General features: G+C 50.7%; 1 protein-coding gene across 6 annotated transcripts in view; it reads right to left on the reverse strand.

The window, feature by feature from the left end:
• Positions 1 to 19,019, reverse strand: part of ANK1 (ankyrin 1) — a 242,300-nt gene that overhangs the window by 16,403 nt on the left and 206,878 nt on the right. For 5 of the 6 annotated variants that reach the window (XM_030817176.1, XM_030817177.1, XM_030817174.1 and 2 more), the window contains 3 exons: positions 17,924 to 18,055; positions 16,303 to 16,449; positions 3,857 to 4,415 (listed from right to left, as the gene is read on the reverse strand). In XM_030817176.1, coding sequence (XP_030673036.1) covers positions 3,857 to 4,415; positions 16,303 to 16,449; positions 17,924 to 18,055 — 838 coding nt within the window. The remainder of the gene's footprint in view (positions 1 to 3,856; positions 4,416 to 16,302; positions 16,450 to 17,923; positions 18,056 to 19,019) is intronic. The other variant, XM_030817178.1, reaches the window with a different exon arrangement.

Here is a 19,019-nt window from a genome sequence, read left to right on the forward strand (position 1 = left end):
TCATCCTTGCAGCGGGCAGGTCGAGGACACCACTGCCCTCCTTGACCCCTCTCTTCCTCTCTTACCCCGCATTGTATTTGTTAGCAGATGCTTCTGAAATATGTCATGCACCTGCCCACCTCTCAGCACGGCCACCGCTGCCGTCCCAGCCCACAAGCCCACGACCCTTTCCTCCCGACGCACCTCCGGCTTCTCTGCCAGGTCGCGCCAGCCTCCTCTCAAGGCAGGTGCAGCTTACCCTGCTCACCGTCCCCTCCCCAGCTTCATGGGCTTGGTTACTCTGTTAGGGCACATGCCAGGCACAGTCTCCTTCAAACGGCTAGGCCTTCTGCGGGGCATCCTCCCTGAGATGTCCTCACGCTCACCCTCAATTCCTTGAAGTCTCTCAGCTGGCACTCATGCAGGCCTCCCCTGGCCGCCCATCTGTAATTCCAGTCGGCCTTCTTTCCACACACACGCCTACCTCCTGTCCTCCTTCTCTGCTTGATTTTTCTTTTTAGCACGTATTATCTAGAATTTCTGTTTTAATGACTTCTAATTTTATTTACTTTATCTTGTTTCTTGTTAGTTTCCCTGCTAGAACCACGCTTCTTGCAAGTAGAGACTTTTTTCTGTTTCATTCAACGCCGGCACCCAGGCACTTTTTATTGGTGCCTGGCACACAGTAGGCGCTCAATAAATATTGTTGAGTAAGTGGATGAAATTCATCTGTCCCCACGAGAAGGATGACCAAGGTCACAGCACCAGGAAGTGACACGATAGGCCTAGAGCCCAGGCATTCGTGTCCCCAGTTAGCAACGCTGCTGCGGTAATGCAGGGGCCAGCATGCAGCCCCCACAGGTGCTCAATAAATGCTTGTTGAAGGAACGGCCGTCCCAGGAAGGTGCCTCTCTCCCGGGAAGGCCACTATTTCACTTTAAACCGGCCTAAGCTCCATCTGTTCAATCCTCCCCATGAATCCAAGGATTTGTGTAGGAAAAAAAATTAAATCTTTGCTGTTTCAACTTCCAAACTACTTCCTTTCCCTTCCTTTTAGGGTACTGAAGCCATGCTGCACGGATCCTGTGGAATGGCCCCACTAGCCTGGGCCTCAGGGTGGGACTGAGGGGTCACACAGGCGGGGAAAGGACACAAGAACAGCTTTCCTTTACCTGACCAGTCCTGAGCTCCATGGGGTGGGGGCTTGGAACAGCTGCCTGGGGGCACAAGAACCATGTCCTTACTTTAGGGAAAACTTAGCAAGCCAGGTGACCTGGGGGAAAGGGTATTCCTCTGTCATCTGCTTCCTGTGCTAGCCCAGTAGGACAACATGAGCCCCATCTCATGTCTGTCTCATCTCTTTCTGCAACGGCAAGGACCTGGCTTGTCTTGGCATCCTTCCCTGCACTCAGCAGAGGGGCGTGGTGTAGGCCCTGGCCCAGATGGGACGATGAGAGCTCCAAGGTGAGCTGGTCCTTGGCCGCAGACTTGCAGTGTCTGGGAAATGCATCGCCTTCTCCTGACCTGCCAACGCTGCTTTTCTGCTGCAGCACAGGGCGGGGTCTTCTCAGCACAGGAAGCTTGGGGAGGAGAGCACCCACTGCTCTACAGCTGAAAGCTCTGTCCTGCTCCAGTTAAGCCCACCAGCCCCTCCTTCAAAGGGGTAAGTGGGGAGGGCGCCATTATCAGCTCCGTCACATGCAGGCTGTGTGACTGCACACAAATAACTTCCCTGGGTACTGATGCTTCTAAATATGGTCTTCAACTAAATATGGCCTTCAACCGGAAGCACGTAGGGGGAGAGGAGCTCCGAATGCCAGCTCCAGCAGCACGCTGACCCACGGTCTCCCCCAGCCTCATGATTGCTCTCCTAAGTGAGCCCTCCCACTGCTCTAATGTCCCTAAGCGAGCCCTCCCGGCGCCCTAATGTCCCTAAGTGAGCCCTTCCCGTGCACTAATGGCTCTAAGTGAGCACTCCAGGCACCCCGATGTCCCTAAGTGAGCCCTCCCGGCACCCTGATGTCCCTAAGTGAGCCCACCCGGCGCCCCGATGTCCCTAAGTGAGCCCTCCCAGTGCCCTAATGTCCCTAAGTGAGCCCTCCCATCGCCCTAATGTCCCTAAGTGAGCCCTAGGTGCCCTGATGTCCCTAAGTGAGCCCTCTCATTGCCCTAATGTCCCTAAGTGAGCCCTCCTGGTGCACTAATGTCCCTAAGTGAGCCCTCCCGGCACCCTGATGTCCCTAAGTGAGCCCTCCCGGCACCCTGATGTCCCTAAGTGAGCCCACCTGGTGCCCCGATGTCCCTAAGTGAGCCCTCCCGGTGCCCCGATGTCCCTAAGTGAGCCCTCCTGGCACCCTAATGTCCCTAAGTGAGCCCTCCTGGCACCCTAATGTCCCTAAGTGAGCCCTCCCGGTGCCCTAATGTCCTTAAGTGAGCCCTCCTGGCACCCTAATGTCCCTAAGTGAGTCCTCCCATCGCCCTAATGTCCCTAAGTGAGCCCTAGGTGCCCTAATGTCCCTAAGTGAGCCCTCCCATCACCCTAATATCCCTAAGTGAGCCCTCCTGGCACCCTAATGTCCCTAAGTGAGCCCTCCCATCGCCCTAATGTCCCTAAGTGAGTCCTCCCATCGCCCTAATGTCCCTAAGTGAGCCCTCCCATCGCCCTAATGTCCCTAAGTGAGCCCTCCCATCGCCCTAATGTCCCTAAGTGAGCCCTCCCATCGCCCTAATATCCCTAAGTGAGCCCTCCCATCGCCCTAATGTCCCTAAGTGAGCCCTCCCATCGCCCTAATGTCCCTAAGTGAGTCCTCCCATCGCCCTAATGTCCCTAAGTGAGCCCTCCCATCGCCCTAATGTCCCTAAGTGAGCCCTCCCATCGCCCTAATATCCCTAAGTGAGCCCTCCTGGCACCCTAATGTCCCTAAGTGAGCCCTCCCATCGCCCTAATGTCCCTGAGTCCTCCCATCGCCCTAATGTCCCTGAGTCCTCCCATCGCCCTAATGTCCCTAAGTGAGCCCTCCCATCGCCCTGATGTCCCTAAGTGAGTCCTCCTGGTGCACTAATGTCCCTAAGTGAGCCCTCCTGGCACCCCGATGTCCCTAAGTGAGACCTCCCGGCACCCCGATGTCCCTAAGTGAGCCCACCCGGCGCCCCGATGTCCCTAAGTGAGCCCTCCCAGTGCCCTAATGTCCCTAAGTGAGCCCTAGGTGCCCTGATGTCCCTAAGTGAGCCCGAGGTGCCCTGATGTCCCTAAGTGAGCCCTCTCATTGCCCTAATGTTCCTAAGTGAGCCCTCCTGGTGCACTAATGTCCCTAAGTGAGCCCTCCCGGCACCCTGATGTCCCTAAGTGAGCCCTCCCGGCACCCTGATGTCCCTAAGTGAGCCCACCTGGTGCCCCAATGTCCCTAAGTGAGCCCTCCCAGTGCCCTAATGTCCCTAAGTGAGCCCTCCCGGCACCCTGATGTCCCTAAGTGAGCACTCCAGGCACCCTCATGTCCCTAAGTGAGCCCTCCCAGCACCCTCATGTCTCTAAGTGAGCTCTCCCAGTGCCCTAATGTCCCTAAGTGAGCCCTAGGTGCCCTAATGTCCCTAAGTGAGCCCTCCGGGCGCCCGTATGTCCCTAAGTGTGCTCTCCCAGTGCTCCTCGGGGTCTCTCCTGCTGGGCATACCCGGTGGGGTCTTGGGGAGGCACTGGCTTTTGCAGATGGCACCTACGCTCCTATATATGGCATCTGCCAGACTGAATGTATTTGCTCCTGTGCAATTAGAACCCAGGGTCAGGGTTGGCATTGACACCTCTGTCCTCACTGCCAGGCATAATCTTACCCAGGAGCCCAGAAGACAAAAAGGGACCCTGCTCCCGCAGTCAAACTCTTACCTGTCCTGACTCCTCTCCGTCACCCGACTCACGGTGGGGGAATGTGTGATTCGGGCTTGCCGCCTCTGATGGCCTGAAACAAGAGACACTTCATTCTCTGAGTCCTGCCCTGCACCTGTCGCGTCATCCTGCCTCTTAGAACCTGGCAGCTTCTCTTCTGACCTCTGACCTTCCTCCTGTTCAAGCAAATCGATAAGGCCATTTGTGGCATCTGAATCCACTGTGTCGTCCTCCACAAGTTCCAGAGAGCCCAACTCAGGGCCCCGCGGTTCCTCCGAGAGTGCCCCCTCCAACTTCCACTCGTGACCTGTGGCGTCAGAGTCCTCAGCCTTGCTGCACTCCAGAGAGGAGTCCTCAGCAGTGACCAGAGAAGGCGTGAGGCCCGCGGACCACACCTGCATGTCAGACATCTCCAGCATGGTGTCATGCTCCGTGGCCGCCAAGGGGATGGCGTCTAGGACGGCCACCTCGTTCCAGTACTGGTCTGCACGTAGCGGAGAGGAAAGCGCGCAGCCCAGGGAGGCAGGGGACAGCAGCTCGTCCTGCAGTGAGGAGTAACCTGGATGGGCAGACAGAGGGCAACATGCTCCAGCAGTGATTCCTGTCCCACGCATTCACGTGCAGGTCCACGCACACGCATGAACACACACACGCAGGCGCGGCCACAGAGGTGCATGCACATTCGGGGAGGGGGGGGGTTGGGGGCTTTCCAAGCTCCAGGCCCAATGCTCAGGCCTTGTGGCTGCTGCCTGGGCATCCAGGCAAGAGAAGCAAGGCTCTGAATTGGGTGGGGGCAGCCAGGGTGTGAGGCAGAGATGGGGGAGCTCCCTGCTGGATGGCGAAGAGGAGCCTGGACTTTCTTATCCAGTTCAGAGCACTAGACAAAGAAGCCTTTATTCAAAGGACTTGTGCTCCAGTCTGTCTCTGATCCCATGAAAGCTCCACTTCTCCATGGCTGGGCAGAAACAGACATTGCTCCTCTACTCAAAACTTCACTTTAGCTCAGCTCTTAGGTTCTCAGGGATGTACCTTAAAGGGAAGGAAAGGCCACCCAGAACCAGGGGTAGTAACCAGGCTGCCCTTGAGGGGCCTATCAGGGTACACTAAACACCCATAGACCTCACTGTGGTGGTCAAATGGGAAACAACCTTCTGGTGTGGCCAGGCGTCACTTTCCTCAAGTTGCCTATCGGTTCCAGAAACTCTGAATGATCTGAAGTGCCACAGGGGAGGGCTCTTAGGGCTCAAAAGGGGCAAGGTCAGACGGCACCAAGAGGCACCAGGTCTGCCCGCCCCAAAGCCCTGTGTCCAAGAGCCCTGAGCTGTTTGTCCCAGCTGCAGGTCAGCACTGACCCGGTGGGATGGGAGCCAGCTCGCTCAGGCCCTGAGTGCATGACCCGTAGTCACCAAGGCCTGCCCATCTGCCATTCCCTGCTGCCTGGCTGGGACGGGAGTCCCTGCTGGTGTTCTGGTTGGCTTTGGCACTGGCTCCCTGATGTTCAGAAGTGACTGTGACATTAAGTGGCATGCATGCACATGGGCATTTGTGGGGGCATCAGCGCTCCATCCGGGGCTTCTCAGCCCTCCTCTGGCTGGGAGCAAGGACCTCTGCTACAGGAGAAAGAGGACTCTGATGCCTCTTCAGAGCAGGTGCCTCTGTGGGTGGGAGAAGGAACTAGAAGACAAGATTCTCCAATGGGCTTGGCCTGTCTAGGAAACCAGGAAGCAAGTACGTGCTTACAGCAGCTGGAAAGCCCACAGAGCTGAAGGGGGACCCTGGGAATGGGCAGGGCTGCCCCTTGCAGTCTCTAGGGACCTTCCTGCCATCCAGAGATGTCCAGACACCCCCAGCCTAGAGTTCAAACCTAGTTCAAATGCTCCATTCTGCCATTCAGCCCCTACCCCCACTCCTACTCACATCCAACTGCCCCCGGGCTGTGCTTTGATTCAAGCCAGGTGGGCTCCTTTCTTGCCCCCTCACCCTCCGCTCGGGCCTCAGCTCCTGATCACCTGCTCCCCTGCTTTTACGTCACTAGCTCCATTTATTCTCAACCACTCACTGGTCAACCAAAATAAGAGAGGTCCGATTACATGCCAGGCACTGTGCTAGGGGAATGGGGATGACAAACCCCAAACAGACATGCACACACACACTCACACTCACACACACACACTCACACTCACACACTCTCACCCACACACTCACAGATGGGACAGCTTCTTGTCTCATGGCATTTTCCCAGCTTCAGCTCCTGTTGCTCCCTCCCATCTCTGAGGCTGTCCTAGGGCACTCGCTAAGGTGGTTCTCAGAAATGCAAACCCGTGAGGACAGAGCTGATGCCTGCCTTCCTCTCCCCACCCTTTCCTTCAACAGGATTGGGCCTCCACTAGCCCCATGACCACTGCAGAGCTCTCCAGGTGTGTGAGAGGACCCAGCAGCTGGAACAGAAAGACCTCAGGCATGTTTAGTGGAACTGCAATTGCTAACATGTATCTGTGTGTTCAACGTGCCCAGAGCCATGCTGTGTACTCCGCATGCATCCTCTTAATCTCCTCAGGAAAGTTTTCTTCCCTACAAGCCTACTTGGTTCCAGGTCCCAAATGAGCGGGGAGGATGAGCCCGTGAAGGTGGGGTGGTTGGAACAGGGCTGCACAGTGGCAGAGACTGAGGGAAACCCCTTTTAGCTCTGGCCAAACTAGGAAGAACAAGGAGGAAGCAGTGGGAAGAGTAGGTGAAATGGGTGGGTCACATCTTACCATGAAATGAACTCCAAGTCACTGTACATGAAACTGTGACTTGAGGAATTATATAGCTGACCAGGGCCATGGCCTTCAAGCCCTTCATAGAAACCCCTCCAGATATAAAAAAGCAGGACATTTTGGGGTCAAGTGATGATTATTTTTCTTATTACTCTTGCGAGCATTTTATATTATTTACATCACTTACTGAGCATTTTGTTGTTGTTTTTTGAAGCAGCGTCTTGCTCTGTCGCCCAGGCTGGAGTGCAGTAATGCAGTCTCAGTTCACTGTAACCTCTGCCTTCCACGTTCAAGTGATTCTCCTGCCTCAGCCTCTCCATTGGGAGTAGCTGGGATTACAGGTATGCGCCATGACGCATGGCCAATTTTTGTATTTTTAGTAGAGACGGGGTTTCGCCCTGTTGGCCAGGCTGGTCTCGAACTGCTGACGTCAAGCGATTAGCCTGCCTCAGCCTCCCAAAGTACTGGGACTACAGGGTTGAGCCACTGCGCCCGGCCACTGAGCGTATTTTTAGTGCAAAACATATCTAACGTATTATTTTTAATTGCCACAACAACCACATAAGGAAAATAATATGATTCCTACTTTATAGATTAGGAAACTAGAGGTTTAGCAACTTGCACAAGGCCACACAGCTAGTAAGTTTGGTCTTTTCCATAGACTTTGCCATTAATCTCTTTTAAAAATAGCTTTGTTGAGGTATGTTTGACATTCAATAAATGTGTATCTTTAAAAGGGGGTAAATTGATACGTTGTGACACATGTGTACCCCCATGAAGCCATCACCTCAAAGAAGAAAAAGTACATTTGTCACCCCAGAAAAGTCTCCTCAAGCTTCTTTGTAATCTCTTCCTGCCCTTTCCTCCTCCAACCCCAAACCATTCCCAGGTGACCCCGATCTGCTTTTTGCTGCTATACATCAGTTTGCATTTCCCAGGATTTTACATAAATGGATTCATACAATATGCACTCTCTCTTTTTTTTAAGCCTGGCTTCTTTCACTCAACATAGTCAACTTGGGTTTCATCCATGCTGATGCATGTATCAATAATTTATTTCTGTTGCTAAGCCATTGCCCTTTGGATGGATATATCACAGTTTGTAAACTTATTTACCTGCCAATGGACATTTGGGTTGCTTCCAGTTTGTGGCTATTACAAATAAAGATGCTAGTCTGTATGGACATAATGCTTTCTTTTCTCTTGGGTAAACAGCTAGGAATGGAATGACTTGATTGTACAGTAGGTGTATGTTTAACTTTGTAAGAAATGATAAAGTGGTTGTACCATTTTGCATTCCCACCAGTGGTGTATGAAAGTTCCAGTTCCCCCATATCCTCACCAATACTTGATATGCCAGGCTTTTTAATTTTAACCATTCTTTTAGGTGTGTGGTGGTACCTCCTTATAGTTTTAATTTATATTTCCCTAATTACTAATGATGTTGAGCATATTTTCATGTGCTTGTTTGCCATGTGTATATATTCTGGGTGAAAAGTCTGTTCGAATCTTTTGTTCAATCTAAAAACTGAGTTGTTTTCTTATTATTAAGTTTTGAGAGTTCTTTATATATTCCAATACTATAGCAGATGATTATTTGCCAATATTTTCTCCTAGTCTGTAGCTCGTCTTTTCATTTTCTTAACAGTGTATTTTGAAGAGCAGAAGTTTTGGGCCGGGCGCGGTGGCTCACGCTTGTAATCCCAGCACTTTGGGAGGCCGAGGCGGGTGGATCACGAGGTCAGGAGATTGAGACCACAGTGAAACCCCGTCTCTACTAAAAATACAAAAAATTAGCCGGGCGTGGTGGCGGGCGCCTGTAGTCCCAGCTACTCGGAGAGGCTGAGGCAGGAGAATGGCGTGAACCCGGGAGGCGGAGCTTGCAGTGAGCCGAGATTGCGCCACTGCACTCCAGCCTGGGTGACAGAGTGAGACTCCGTCTCAAAAAAAAAAAAAAAAAAAAAAAAGAAGTTTTGATTTTGATGAAGCCCAACTTGTCAATTTGTTCTTTTATGGATTGTGCTTTTGGAGTTGTATCTGAGAAATCTTTGCCTTAACCAAGATCTTTAAGGTTTTTTTCTTATGTTTTCTTCTAGAAGTTTTATAGTTTTAGATATTACATTTAATCTATGAACCATTTAGAGTTGATTTTTGTATACAAGGTAATAATCCAAGTTCATTTTAGTTTAGTTTTTTGCATAAATGTTCATAAATGATATTGGTCTGCAGTTTTCTTGTTAATTGTCTTTCTTCCCAATATCAGGGTAATGCTGGCCTCATAAACTTAATTGAGAAGTATTTTCTCATTTTCAGTTTTCTAAACAAGTTGTTTCTTCCTTAAATGTTTGGTAGAATTCACCAATGAAGCCGTCTGGGCGTGGACTTTTCTTTGTAGGAATGTTCCAAACCATACATTTAATGTCTTTCATTTATATGGGGCTATATCTACTTCTTCCTAAGTGAGCTTTGATAGTTTGTGTCTTTCAAGGAATTTGTTGATTTCACCTGTTTTCCAATTTACTGGCACAAAATTGTCATAATATCCCTTTATTGTCCTTTTACTACCTATAGAATCTGTAGACATTCTATAGGTAGTATATATTCCTTATTCCTGATATTGGTAATCTGCAGGCCTTCTCTTTTTTCATAATCAGTCTGGCTAGAGGTTTATCAATGTTACTGATCTTTTCAAATCACCAGCTTTTGGTTTCATTAAGTTTCTCCAAGTTTTTCTGCTTTCTATGTCACTGATTTCCACTCTGATCTTTATTATTTCCTTTATTCTATGATTTTGGGTTTAATTTGCTCTTCTTTTTCTAATTTCTTAAGGTAGAAAAGTCTTTATTTTGCTTTCATTTTTGAAGTTACGTGTGCTAGGTATAGAAGTCTAGGTTACTTTGGAGATGTTGTTTCTTTCTTCTTTAAAGATGTGGCATACTTTCAAGATGCCACACCATGTTCTGGCTTGTGTTGTTTCTTTTTTTTCTTTTTCCTTTTTTTTTTTTTTGTTTTTTGTGTTTTTTTTTTTTTTTTTTTTTTGAGACAGGATTTCACTCCTGTTGCCCAGGCTGGAGTGCAATGGCACAATCTTGGTTCACTGCAACCTCTGCCTCCTGGGCTCAAGCGATCCTCCTGCCTCAGCCTCCTGAGTAGCTAGAAGTACAGGCACGCACCACCATACATGGCTAATTTTTGTATTTTTTGTAGAGATGGAGTTTCGCCATGTTGCCCAGGCTGGTCTCGAACTCCTGAGCTCAAGTGATCCACCCACCTCGACCTCCCAAAGTGCCAGGATTACAAGCGTGAACCACTGCGCCCAGCCTTGGCTTGTGTTGTTTCTAATAAGAAATCTGATGTCAATCTTATTTTGGTTCCCTTGTACATAACACATTTTTTTCCCTCTGATTGCTTTTAAGATTTTTCTCTTTACCACTGGTTTTGACCAGTTTGCTAATAATGTGCCCTGATAGAGTTGCTCACGTGTTTCCTGTGCATGGGGTTCATCAAACTTGTTGGATCTATGTCTTCATGATTTTTATCAAATTTGGCAAGTTTCTGTCCATATTTCTTTTTTTGCTTTTTCTTTTTTTTTTGCAGGGGATGGTTGAGAACTCTGTTGCCCAGACTGGAATGCAGTAATGCAATCTCGGTTCACTGCAACCTCCACCTCCTGGGTTCAAGAGATTCTCCGGCCTCAGCCTCTCAAGTAGCTGGGACTACAGTCATGCACCAGCATGCCCAGCTAACTTTTCTATTTTTTTTTAGTGGAGACAGGGTTTCACTATGTTGGCCAGGCTGGTCTCAAACTTCTGATCTCAAGTGATCCGCCCACCTCGGCCTCCCAAAGTACTGGGGTTACAGGCATAAGCCACTGTGCCCAGCCCCAAATTTCTTACAATACTTTTTCTTCCTTCTTTTCTGTTGGGAACTGTAATTTCACATATTAGGTCACTTGAAATTGCCCCATAGCTTTTTGTTTCTCCAAAAGAGAAAGAAAAAAAAAAATGTTTGGAGTTTCTCTTGCTATATTGTGAAGTTCACTAATCTTTTCTTCTGCAGTGTCTAATGTCTAATCCCATCCAGTGTATTCATCCTACATATTATAGTTTCATCTCTAGAAGATTGGCTTGGGCCTTTAAAAAATATCTTCCATGTCTCTACTTAGCTTTTTTGAATACCTGAAATACTGTTACAATCATTGTTTTACTATCTTTGCTAATTCTTTTTTATTTTTGAGACAGAGTCTCGCTTTCGTTGCCCAGGCTGGAATGCAATGACACTATCTCGGCTCACTGCAACCTCCGCCTCCTGAGTTCAAGTGATTCTCCTGCCTCAGCCTCCTGAGTAGCTGGGATTACAGGCGCCCGCCACCTCACCCAGCTAATTTTTTTGTATTTTTAGTAGAGACAGGGTTTCACCATGTTGGCCAGGCTAGTCTCAAACTCCTGACCTCAGGTGATCCGCCCACCTCGGCCTCCCAAAGTGCTGGGATTACAGGCATGAGCCACCATGCCCAGTCCTTTGTCTGCTAATTCTAACATCTTTGTCAACTCTGGGTCAGTTTCAATGGATTGATTTTTCTCCGCATTATGGACCCTGTTTTCCTGCCTCTTTGTGTGTCTGGTTACTTTTAATTGGATGCTGGACATCGCGAATTTTACTTTGCGGAGTGCTGGATGTTTTTGTATCCGTGTATGCTTGAGCTTTGTTCTGTTATGCAGTTAAGTTACTTGGAAGCAGTTTGATCCTTTGGCATTTTGCTTTCAAATTTTATCAGGGAGGACTGGAGCTTTGGGGGTTAATTTTTCCCTATTTCTGAGATGAACTCCTTCTTTGTCCCCTGAACAAAGGCTGTGAGAGATCAATTGGAAATAGCTGGCTAATACTCATCTGAAACTTCTGGGGGACCCTCTGCAGGTCTCCAGAGTGTTCTATCTGTGCAACTGTCTCCTCTCTGGTGCTCTGTCTTGAGAACTCCAGCTGTCTTGGTCTCCCTGGACTTTCAAAACGGTAAACTAGACAGCTGTAGGGCTCACTTCATTTATTTCCCATGCTTTGTGGATCAGTGTCCTTTGTTATTTGATATCCATTGTCTTGAAAACTGTTGTCTCATATAGTGTGTCCATTTTTGGTCGGCAGTAGTTTCAAGCAGGAGGGTATATCCAGTCCCTGTTACCCTGTCTTGGCCAGAAGTGGCACACATCGCATCTGACACAGCTCCTTGGATTTGGCTGGATGAACATTCCATCACTCCTTGGAATTACGATGAGACTTGAGAACTGGGAGAGGGCAGCTTTGCAGCCACAGAACACTTGAGGCTCATTCATGGGTTCCTTTTGTGACTTTCCCACCTTGAGACTTCCATGGCATTTGCTTTAATGGAATTTCACCCAAATAAAGATGTAAGGGGCCGGGCACAATGGCTCAAGCCTATAATCCCAGCACTTAGGGAGGCTGAGGCGGGTGGATCACCTGAGGTCAGGAGTTTGAGACCAGCCTGGCCAACATGGTGAGACCCCCGTCTCTACTAAAAATATAAAAATTATCTGGGTATGGTGGCGGGCACCTGTAGTCCCAGCTACTCGAGAGGCTGAGGCAGGAGAATCGCTTGAACCCGGGAGGCAGATGTTGCAGTGAGCCGAGATCGCACCATTGCACTCCAGCCTGGGCAACAAGAGTGAAACTCTATCTCAAAAAAAAAAAAAAAAAAAAAAAAGTATGGATACAGAGACCACATGTACAACTTCTGCAGGAAGTCCCTGCTTGTCTTCACTCTGGGACTTCTTCCGTGGTAACAGCATTTAGGGTACATGCCCAGCTGCTCCCTGTCTCAGCCATGCTGGCTGAGATCCAAGGCCACAGGTAGCTAGCTGTACTCCTGGTGCTGGTGGGGGTCACTGTGAAGCTGGAGCAATACTTGCACAAGTGCATCCTCGTGAGGAACATCTCACAGGTCTGGGGTGGACCAGACCATAGGCAGATCCACTGGATCCCCCAGGGTGAGTTCCAGAATGTCTGTCTCTCTGGTAGTCTCATGCAGCCCCACCACACCTGGGTCACCAGCCCCTCCCTCAGTCTAGAGGCCTCCTCTTGGGGCTACATGTTGGAGAAGTCAGGTAAAAGGCAGCCACACATATTGGTTTGGGGCAGCATACGGTCAGGTGGTCCCTCCTCATTCTAGGTCACTGCCCTGGTTCTGTGCTGACCCAGAGGTAATAATCGTCCTGCTAGCTTAACGTCAGCAGCAAATGGGGCAAGAGGGGTCATCAGACAGCCTCGCCCCAGACAAGGCCACACTTCACTAGCCGCAGTTGTGAAGAATTGAGGGAAATAAAACATGTTTTATTTCCAAGTAGACATTAGTTTGTGTCTAATTTATCAGGCCAAATGGAGCTCACACGAGTGTGAGATGATCATTTCTCCTCTCATAAGGGAAGTCTGTTTTATTTTCAGAAACATGCTATTTTATTTTGGCTCTATAGGCCATGCTTTCTTCATGTTTATTCCCAGGGCCTGGGCAGTCCTCTCCTGTGTGGGAGAAGCACACTGGCCTTTTGGCCTGAGCCCCTCTGCTCTGGCCAATTAAGGCGCTGGTGGTGAGCAGAGCTATGAAGAGAGAGACAGCCTCAGGCTTCTAATTCCTGGACACCCACTTATGTCTCGCTCACAGAGCTGCCTATCACTGCCCAGAGTCCCAGGGCCTCAGAAGGAGGCTCAGACATGCAGAGGGACCAGGAAAAGCACAGAGGAGCCAAGGTCCGACTGTGGGCATCAATGCATTGGGCTGGGTGGGCACCAGGTCAGGCCATCACGAGCCCTGCCCAGGGGAGAGCAGAGAACCTGCAGAGCCTGTAGTGCCCCCACATCCCCCTTAGACCTCTGACTGTCCTGCCACCTTCTCTCCAGAACACAAGGGCACCCAGATGAGGGCCAGACTTTCTGGGGTAGGGAGGAAGGCAGGAAAAATATAAATAAGCTGATTCTGGACCAAGCAGGGCATCGGTGCATGAGTCTACTGGGGCTGGGGGAGGGTGCACAGGGCACAGAGCTGGGTCTATCGGGGTCCTGCCAGAGAGGGTGTCGGGGGCTGCTGAGGCTGCATAGAGCAGCCAGGAAGCACAGAGCATTCGACTGTGACCATCTGAAATCAACTACTTGGGAGAGGGCTCCCTCAAAGACTTAAGTGCAGTCATGGCCAGAACCCTCTAATGGCTTTCCAGCTCACTCCAAGTCAAACCCAACGTCCTCATGACAGTCTATGGGTGGGCTCCGTGTTACCCCTCCAGCTCCCATGCCTGCCCTCTCTCCCGCTGTCCCTTCGCCCCCGCCTCCAGCCCCGTCCTGTGAACGCATCAGGAAAGCCCTCTTCACACTCCCTGCGCTGAAATCTTCCTCCTCAGTGCCGACGCATGGCTCCCACCTCATCTCCAGCAAGTCCTCGAGTGCCACCCGCTTCCCTTGCACCATGAGTCCCCCTGGCCCCGACTCTGGTCTGTTTCTCCTGCACCATGCGTGGTAACTTCTGGTGTGTGATACAGTTCCCCACGTGGCTCTCCTCACAGGAGGGAAAAGCTCCACGAAGGCAGAGTTTTGTTTTGTTTTGTTTTGTTTTGTCTGGTTGAGAACAGGTATCTCTCTCCTGCCTAGCACAGTGCCTGGCGTGTGGCTGATGCTTGAAAAATATTTGCCAAATGGGCTGACCCCCTGAGGCAGAGCCCTTTCAGCAGACACGGAGTGCACAGGCCCAGTCCCACACAGGAATTGAGAACCACTCGGGCAAGAATGCCTCAAGGCCTGGTGGGAGCCAGGGGTCTGTGGCCTGGGGAGATGCTCACAGACTCCCAGGTCTGTTACTGTGAATATTCACACTCATGCAGTTCTGGTGGCCCGTTGTCCTGTAGGTGCTTAATCAGGGCAGAGGAAATCAAAAGTGTGCCCCTCTGACTTGACTGAAAGTACACGCTAGGTGTCAAAGAAGCCTTGACACACGGGAAGGGAGAGGAGCTTTGTCACCAGAATTTCCCCAGGTTTGTGGCCTCTCTCAACTGCCCTCAGCCCACTGAGCTCCTGTAAAGCTCTGGCCGGGTCCCCTGAGGGGAGGCTGGAATCCCCAAGGGGGTGGACCCGGGGAGTGAACCGGGCACACGCAGCAGGCAGCACCACACAGCAACACCTGTGCACACACACGCACACATGTATGCACATGCACACACACGAACACGCACACACACGCACATGCACGCACACATGCACACACATACGCACGCACACAAGCACACACACACATATGCCCAGGACACGGCCATGAGATGCGTGGGGAGACAGGGCTGGGGGCCATGACATGCATGTGGACGTGGCCGGCTCTGCGCCTGCCGAAATGGGGACAGTGGAGACAGGCAGCACGATAGCATGAGTGCACAGAGGTCAAGATGAGGTCAGAGGCAGAAGAGAGGTGATGGGAAGTGATCAGCAGATGGGCCCTGCTCCCAGGATACGAGATGGGACACTTCAGGAGACACAGGACACGGAGCAGGGGACAGGGAGGGCTCAGCGAGCACACGGTCCCCTGGCAGGGGCTCCATGCCCAGGCCCACCTGGGACCCGCCCTCAGCTGCGCCCCCAAACTGTGTACCCAGTCACAGGTGCCCACCCTCAGCCTGGGCGTGGTGGGGATGGCCCTTAAGACGAGGAGCTTGAGGAGCATACACATCACCATGCAGGCATCCAGGGTGGCGCGTCAGCCACCCGAGGAAGCCATGTCACAGACATGGAAATTTTGTTTCAAGGTCTGTAAGAAATTTTAGGGATCCAATCCAACTTGCCAATTTTACAGAAGGGGAGAGGGCTCAGTCATGCAGGGAGTTGGCAGGAAGGAAGGGCCTAGAACCCAGACCTGGCTGGAGAGTGGGGCCTCGCTGTTTATGTGCCTGCTGGCCAGAGAGGGGGCGGGCGAGGAAGGGGTTGCGAGGGGGCCTGGCCCAGGAGTGGCAGGGGCTTGGGGGCAGAGGTCACAGCCTCCTGTACATCCTCTCCTTGGGCTGGATCTCAAGGGGGATCCCTGCCATGCTGAGTCACATCAACAAAGAATGAGGGGAAGGAGATGAGATGACAGAAAAGGCAGAGAGGAAAAAGCAGAGAGACCCGGCTCCAGGAAAAGCAAACTGCTCAGTCCCTAGAAGTGGCCACAGCAGGATTCGTAAAACACCATCCAGTTAAACTGCGCTAGACCTTGGGCCAGGAATCTCCATGCCCTCTGCTTCCCAACCACTGACTGTTTTACAGATGGGGACACTGACATCCCAAAGAGGGCCCACACCTTGCAAAGAGCTACTAGAAAGTCTGCAGCTGTGTAGGGGCAGTGTCTAGCTGGAGGCCTCTGACTTAGCTTTTTCCCATACACCAGGCCCTGTGGGGACGCAGTTGCTGATGGCAAGGGCCTGGGGGCCATTCTGCAGGGCTGCAGAGGCTCAGGCGGAGGCGATGCCCACCTGCACAGGAGCAGCCATCTCTCTCCTTCGCCTCTGCTTCCCCAGAAAGGAGGAACTCGTTGCTGACAAACCAGACCTCCCACCAATGGGAGGCAGAGTGGGCTTTGAGGGATGACGTATTGTGGAAAGGGGTTATTGGTGCTGATGCCTGTAGGGCAGGGCCTCGGCTCAGCCCCCACCTGGTCCAGGTGACACTCACCATTTATCTGAGAGGGTGACAGCGAGTAGTCGCGGTCCGTGTGCCGCCTGTCTGGCTTCAAGTTGCGGCTCTGTCGGCCGGAACCCTCCAGCATGTTCACGATCTCGCCACGGTCGATGCTCTGCAGGGCTGTGCACAGATTCTCCACTGTGGGCGCAGAAGAGAGACGCGTGTTACTCCAGGCCAGCGAGCAAGGATCACACGGGCTCAGAAAATGGGGCCAGGATGAAGATGGAGAAAGAAGATAATTTTTTTCAGAAGGTGGAGGCACCCTCTTTTATTAGAATCAAAACAAACTTCCTCTTGGGAGAATACTTTTTATACTTCAACAGATCTTTTCCAAATGCTAACAGTGGGCAGTTATTTTTATTTATAGGTCTCTGTTACCAAAAAATAATAAATTATTTTATTTATTGGTCTCACTCTGTCACCCAGGCTGGAGTGCAATGGAGCACTCTCGGCTCACTGTCCACCTCCCAGGTTCAAGCAATTCTCATGCCTCAGCCTCCTAAGTAGCTGGGATTACAGGTGCATGCCACCATGCCCGGCTAATTTTTGTACTTTTAGTAGAGACAAGGTTTTGCCATGTTGGCCAGGCTGGTCTCAAACTCCTGACTTCAAGTGATCTGCCTGCCTTGGCCTCCCAAAGTGCTGGGATTATAGGCATGAGCCACCGCGCCCACCACAGTGGCCAATTTAAAAGTCTAGAAAGACTGTTTTTTTTAAATTATTATTATTATTATTATTTTGTAATCTAAGAGGAATACTACAAGAAAATAAGGATGAGAATGATTAGATTCTGTCCTTTTGAAATTCTTGGTCCTTGCCAGATGATTTGAGATGCAAATGTAAACACTCAATTTCCACTTAGTGGTTTTGAGTCTGGGAATCTGGTTGAGGAGGAGCTGAAAAGAGAATGAGGCAAAGCTCCCTCCAGGTTGGAGGAAGCTCGTGGGAGAATGGGAACTGGTTCAGACTGGGGTCCAGCTCACCCAGACTGTGTCCTGAGAGGGCAATAGTCATTTGCTTGGGAAATTCAACAGGAAGGCCTCAAAGATGAGTCATACACCCTGCACAGATGTTGTCATCTAGGAGTCCTGATGCAATTTTTATTTTATTTTTTTTGAGTCAGGATTTTGCTTGTTGCCCAGGCTGGAGTGCAGCAGTGCAATTGTAGTTCACTCAGCCTTGACCTCCCAGGCTCAAGTGATCCTCCTGCCTCAGCCTCCAGAGTAGTTGGGACTACAGGTGTGTGCCACCACACCTGGCTAATTTTTAAAGGACTATGTTACACAGTCTGTTCTCGAACTCCTAGGCTCAAGAAATCCTCCCACCTTGGTCTCCCAAAGTGTGGGGATTACAGGCGTGAGCCACTGTGCCAGGCCTTGCAATTTTTATCTTATTCCAAGGATGTGAGAAAGGCCGAGGCCAAGCTTCTCTGGTCATGCCTTCTGGCAGGACTGCCTGGAAGACCTCCTGATGCAAGTGGTGGTGCGTGTGTGTGAGAGAGACAGAGACAGACTGACTCCAGAGGCCAGTGTCATGAATGGAATTTGAAGGAAGAACTAGTTTGGTGGGGAGGAGGTCCTAGGACAGGCTTTCTCAGCGGGACGGTACTGACTCTTTGCATTTTGGCCTTCACGGATGACCCAGAGGTTCAGCAAGGCCACGCTCTGCTCCAACAGGGAGTTGGGATTTTCCACTCGGATCCTGTTGATGTCTTCCACACTGAACTGCAGCTCCCGGGCCAACTCTGCAAGCAAAGAACCAATAGCAGATGTGAGCCATGCAGGGGGCCTCCAGCACACAGGCTGAGTGGGCACTGGGGCGTGAGGGCACCCAGTGGGGAGCACAGGGAGCTCTGAGGCAGCCTCCCTTGGGTTTGGTCTTCCTTCTTATCAAGAAATTCCTTATGAAATGCCAGCAACCTATACCTTTATATCCCCACAAAATGGAAGAATGGGAGGGGTGCTTGTTAAATAGGTCCTGAATGAATGAATGATCAAATGTCCTTTCTTCCTTTCGTAACTTCCAATATGAGATGATATGACCTCTCAGCAAGGTCAGCAACTTCTGCAAGGTCACAGAGCCAGCGAGACCCCGAGCCAGGAGGCAGCCGTACCTGCCGATTCTCACCCCAGTGCTGCCTGGGCCACGCCATGCCCTACTGCCGAGAACTAATGAGAACGGAAATGGACTCCTGAGCTTATGCGTCTTCAGGGAGAGGCATTATTTACATTTAAAATGAAAATACAAGTTCCCATCTAAATGCAAGGCAATAATGCAGACTGTTAGCCAACATCCCCCATTATTTTTATTGTTATTTCTTTAGAAGGAAAATAGCATTAGAGTCTAATTTCAAGGATGAAGAAGGCTGGGGAGAAAGTGATGGTGAGAATCAGAACACGCACATACAACACAAATGTGCACACACTCACAACACATATGCGTGCATACACACATGCACACACACGCCCCCTGAGCAGTCAGCAGTCATGATTTAAAGAAGGAGCCGTGTCTGAACTTCTGAGTTTGTCACACTGCCGTTCCACAAGTTATTGCCAAAAGGTTTCTGAGTGTGTCTAAAGTGTTCTCCAGGGGAAGTGAATGAAGGGAATCCACTCATATAAAAGCTAACAAAAAATAAGGAGGGGAAGGGGAAGCCAACTCAGCATCAACAAGAATTGAGTGCCGGGCTCTGGACAGAAATAGAGTTA

This window comes from Nomascus leucogenys, chromosome 8, assembly GCF_006542625.1.
Source record: "Nomascus leucogenys isolate Asia chromosome 8, Asia_NLE_v1, whole genome shotgun sequence".
In the NCBI taxonomy this organism is placed as follows: Eukaryota; Metazoa; Chordata; class Mammalia; order Primates; family Hylobatidae; genus Nomascus; species Nomascus leucogenys.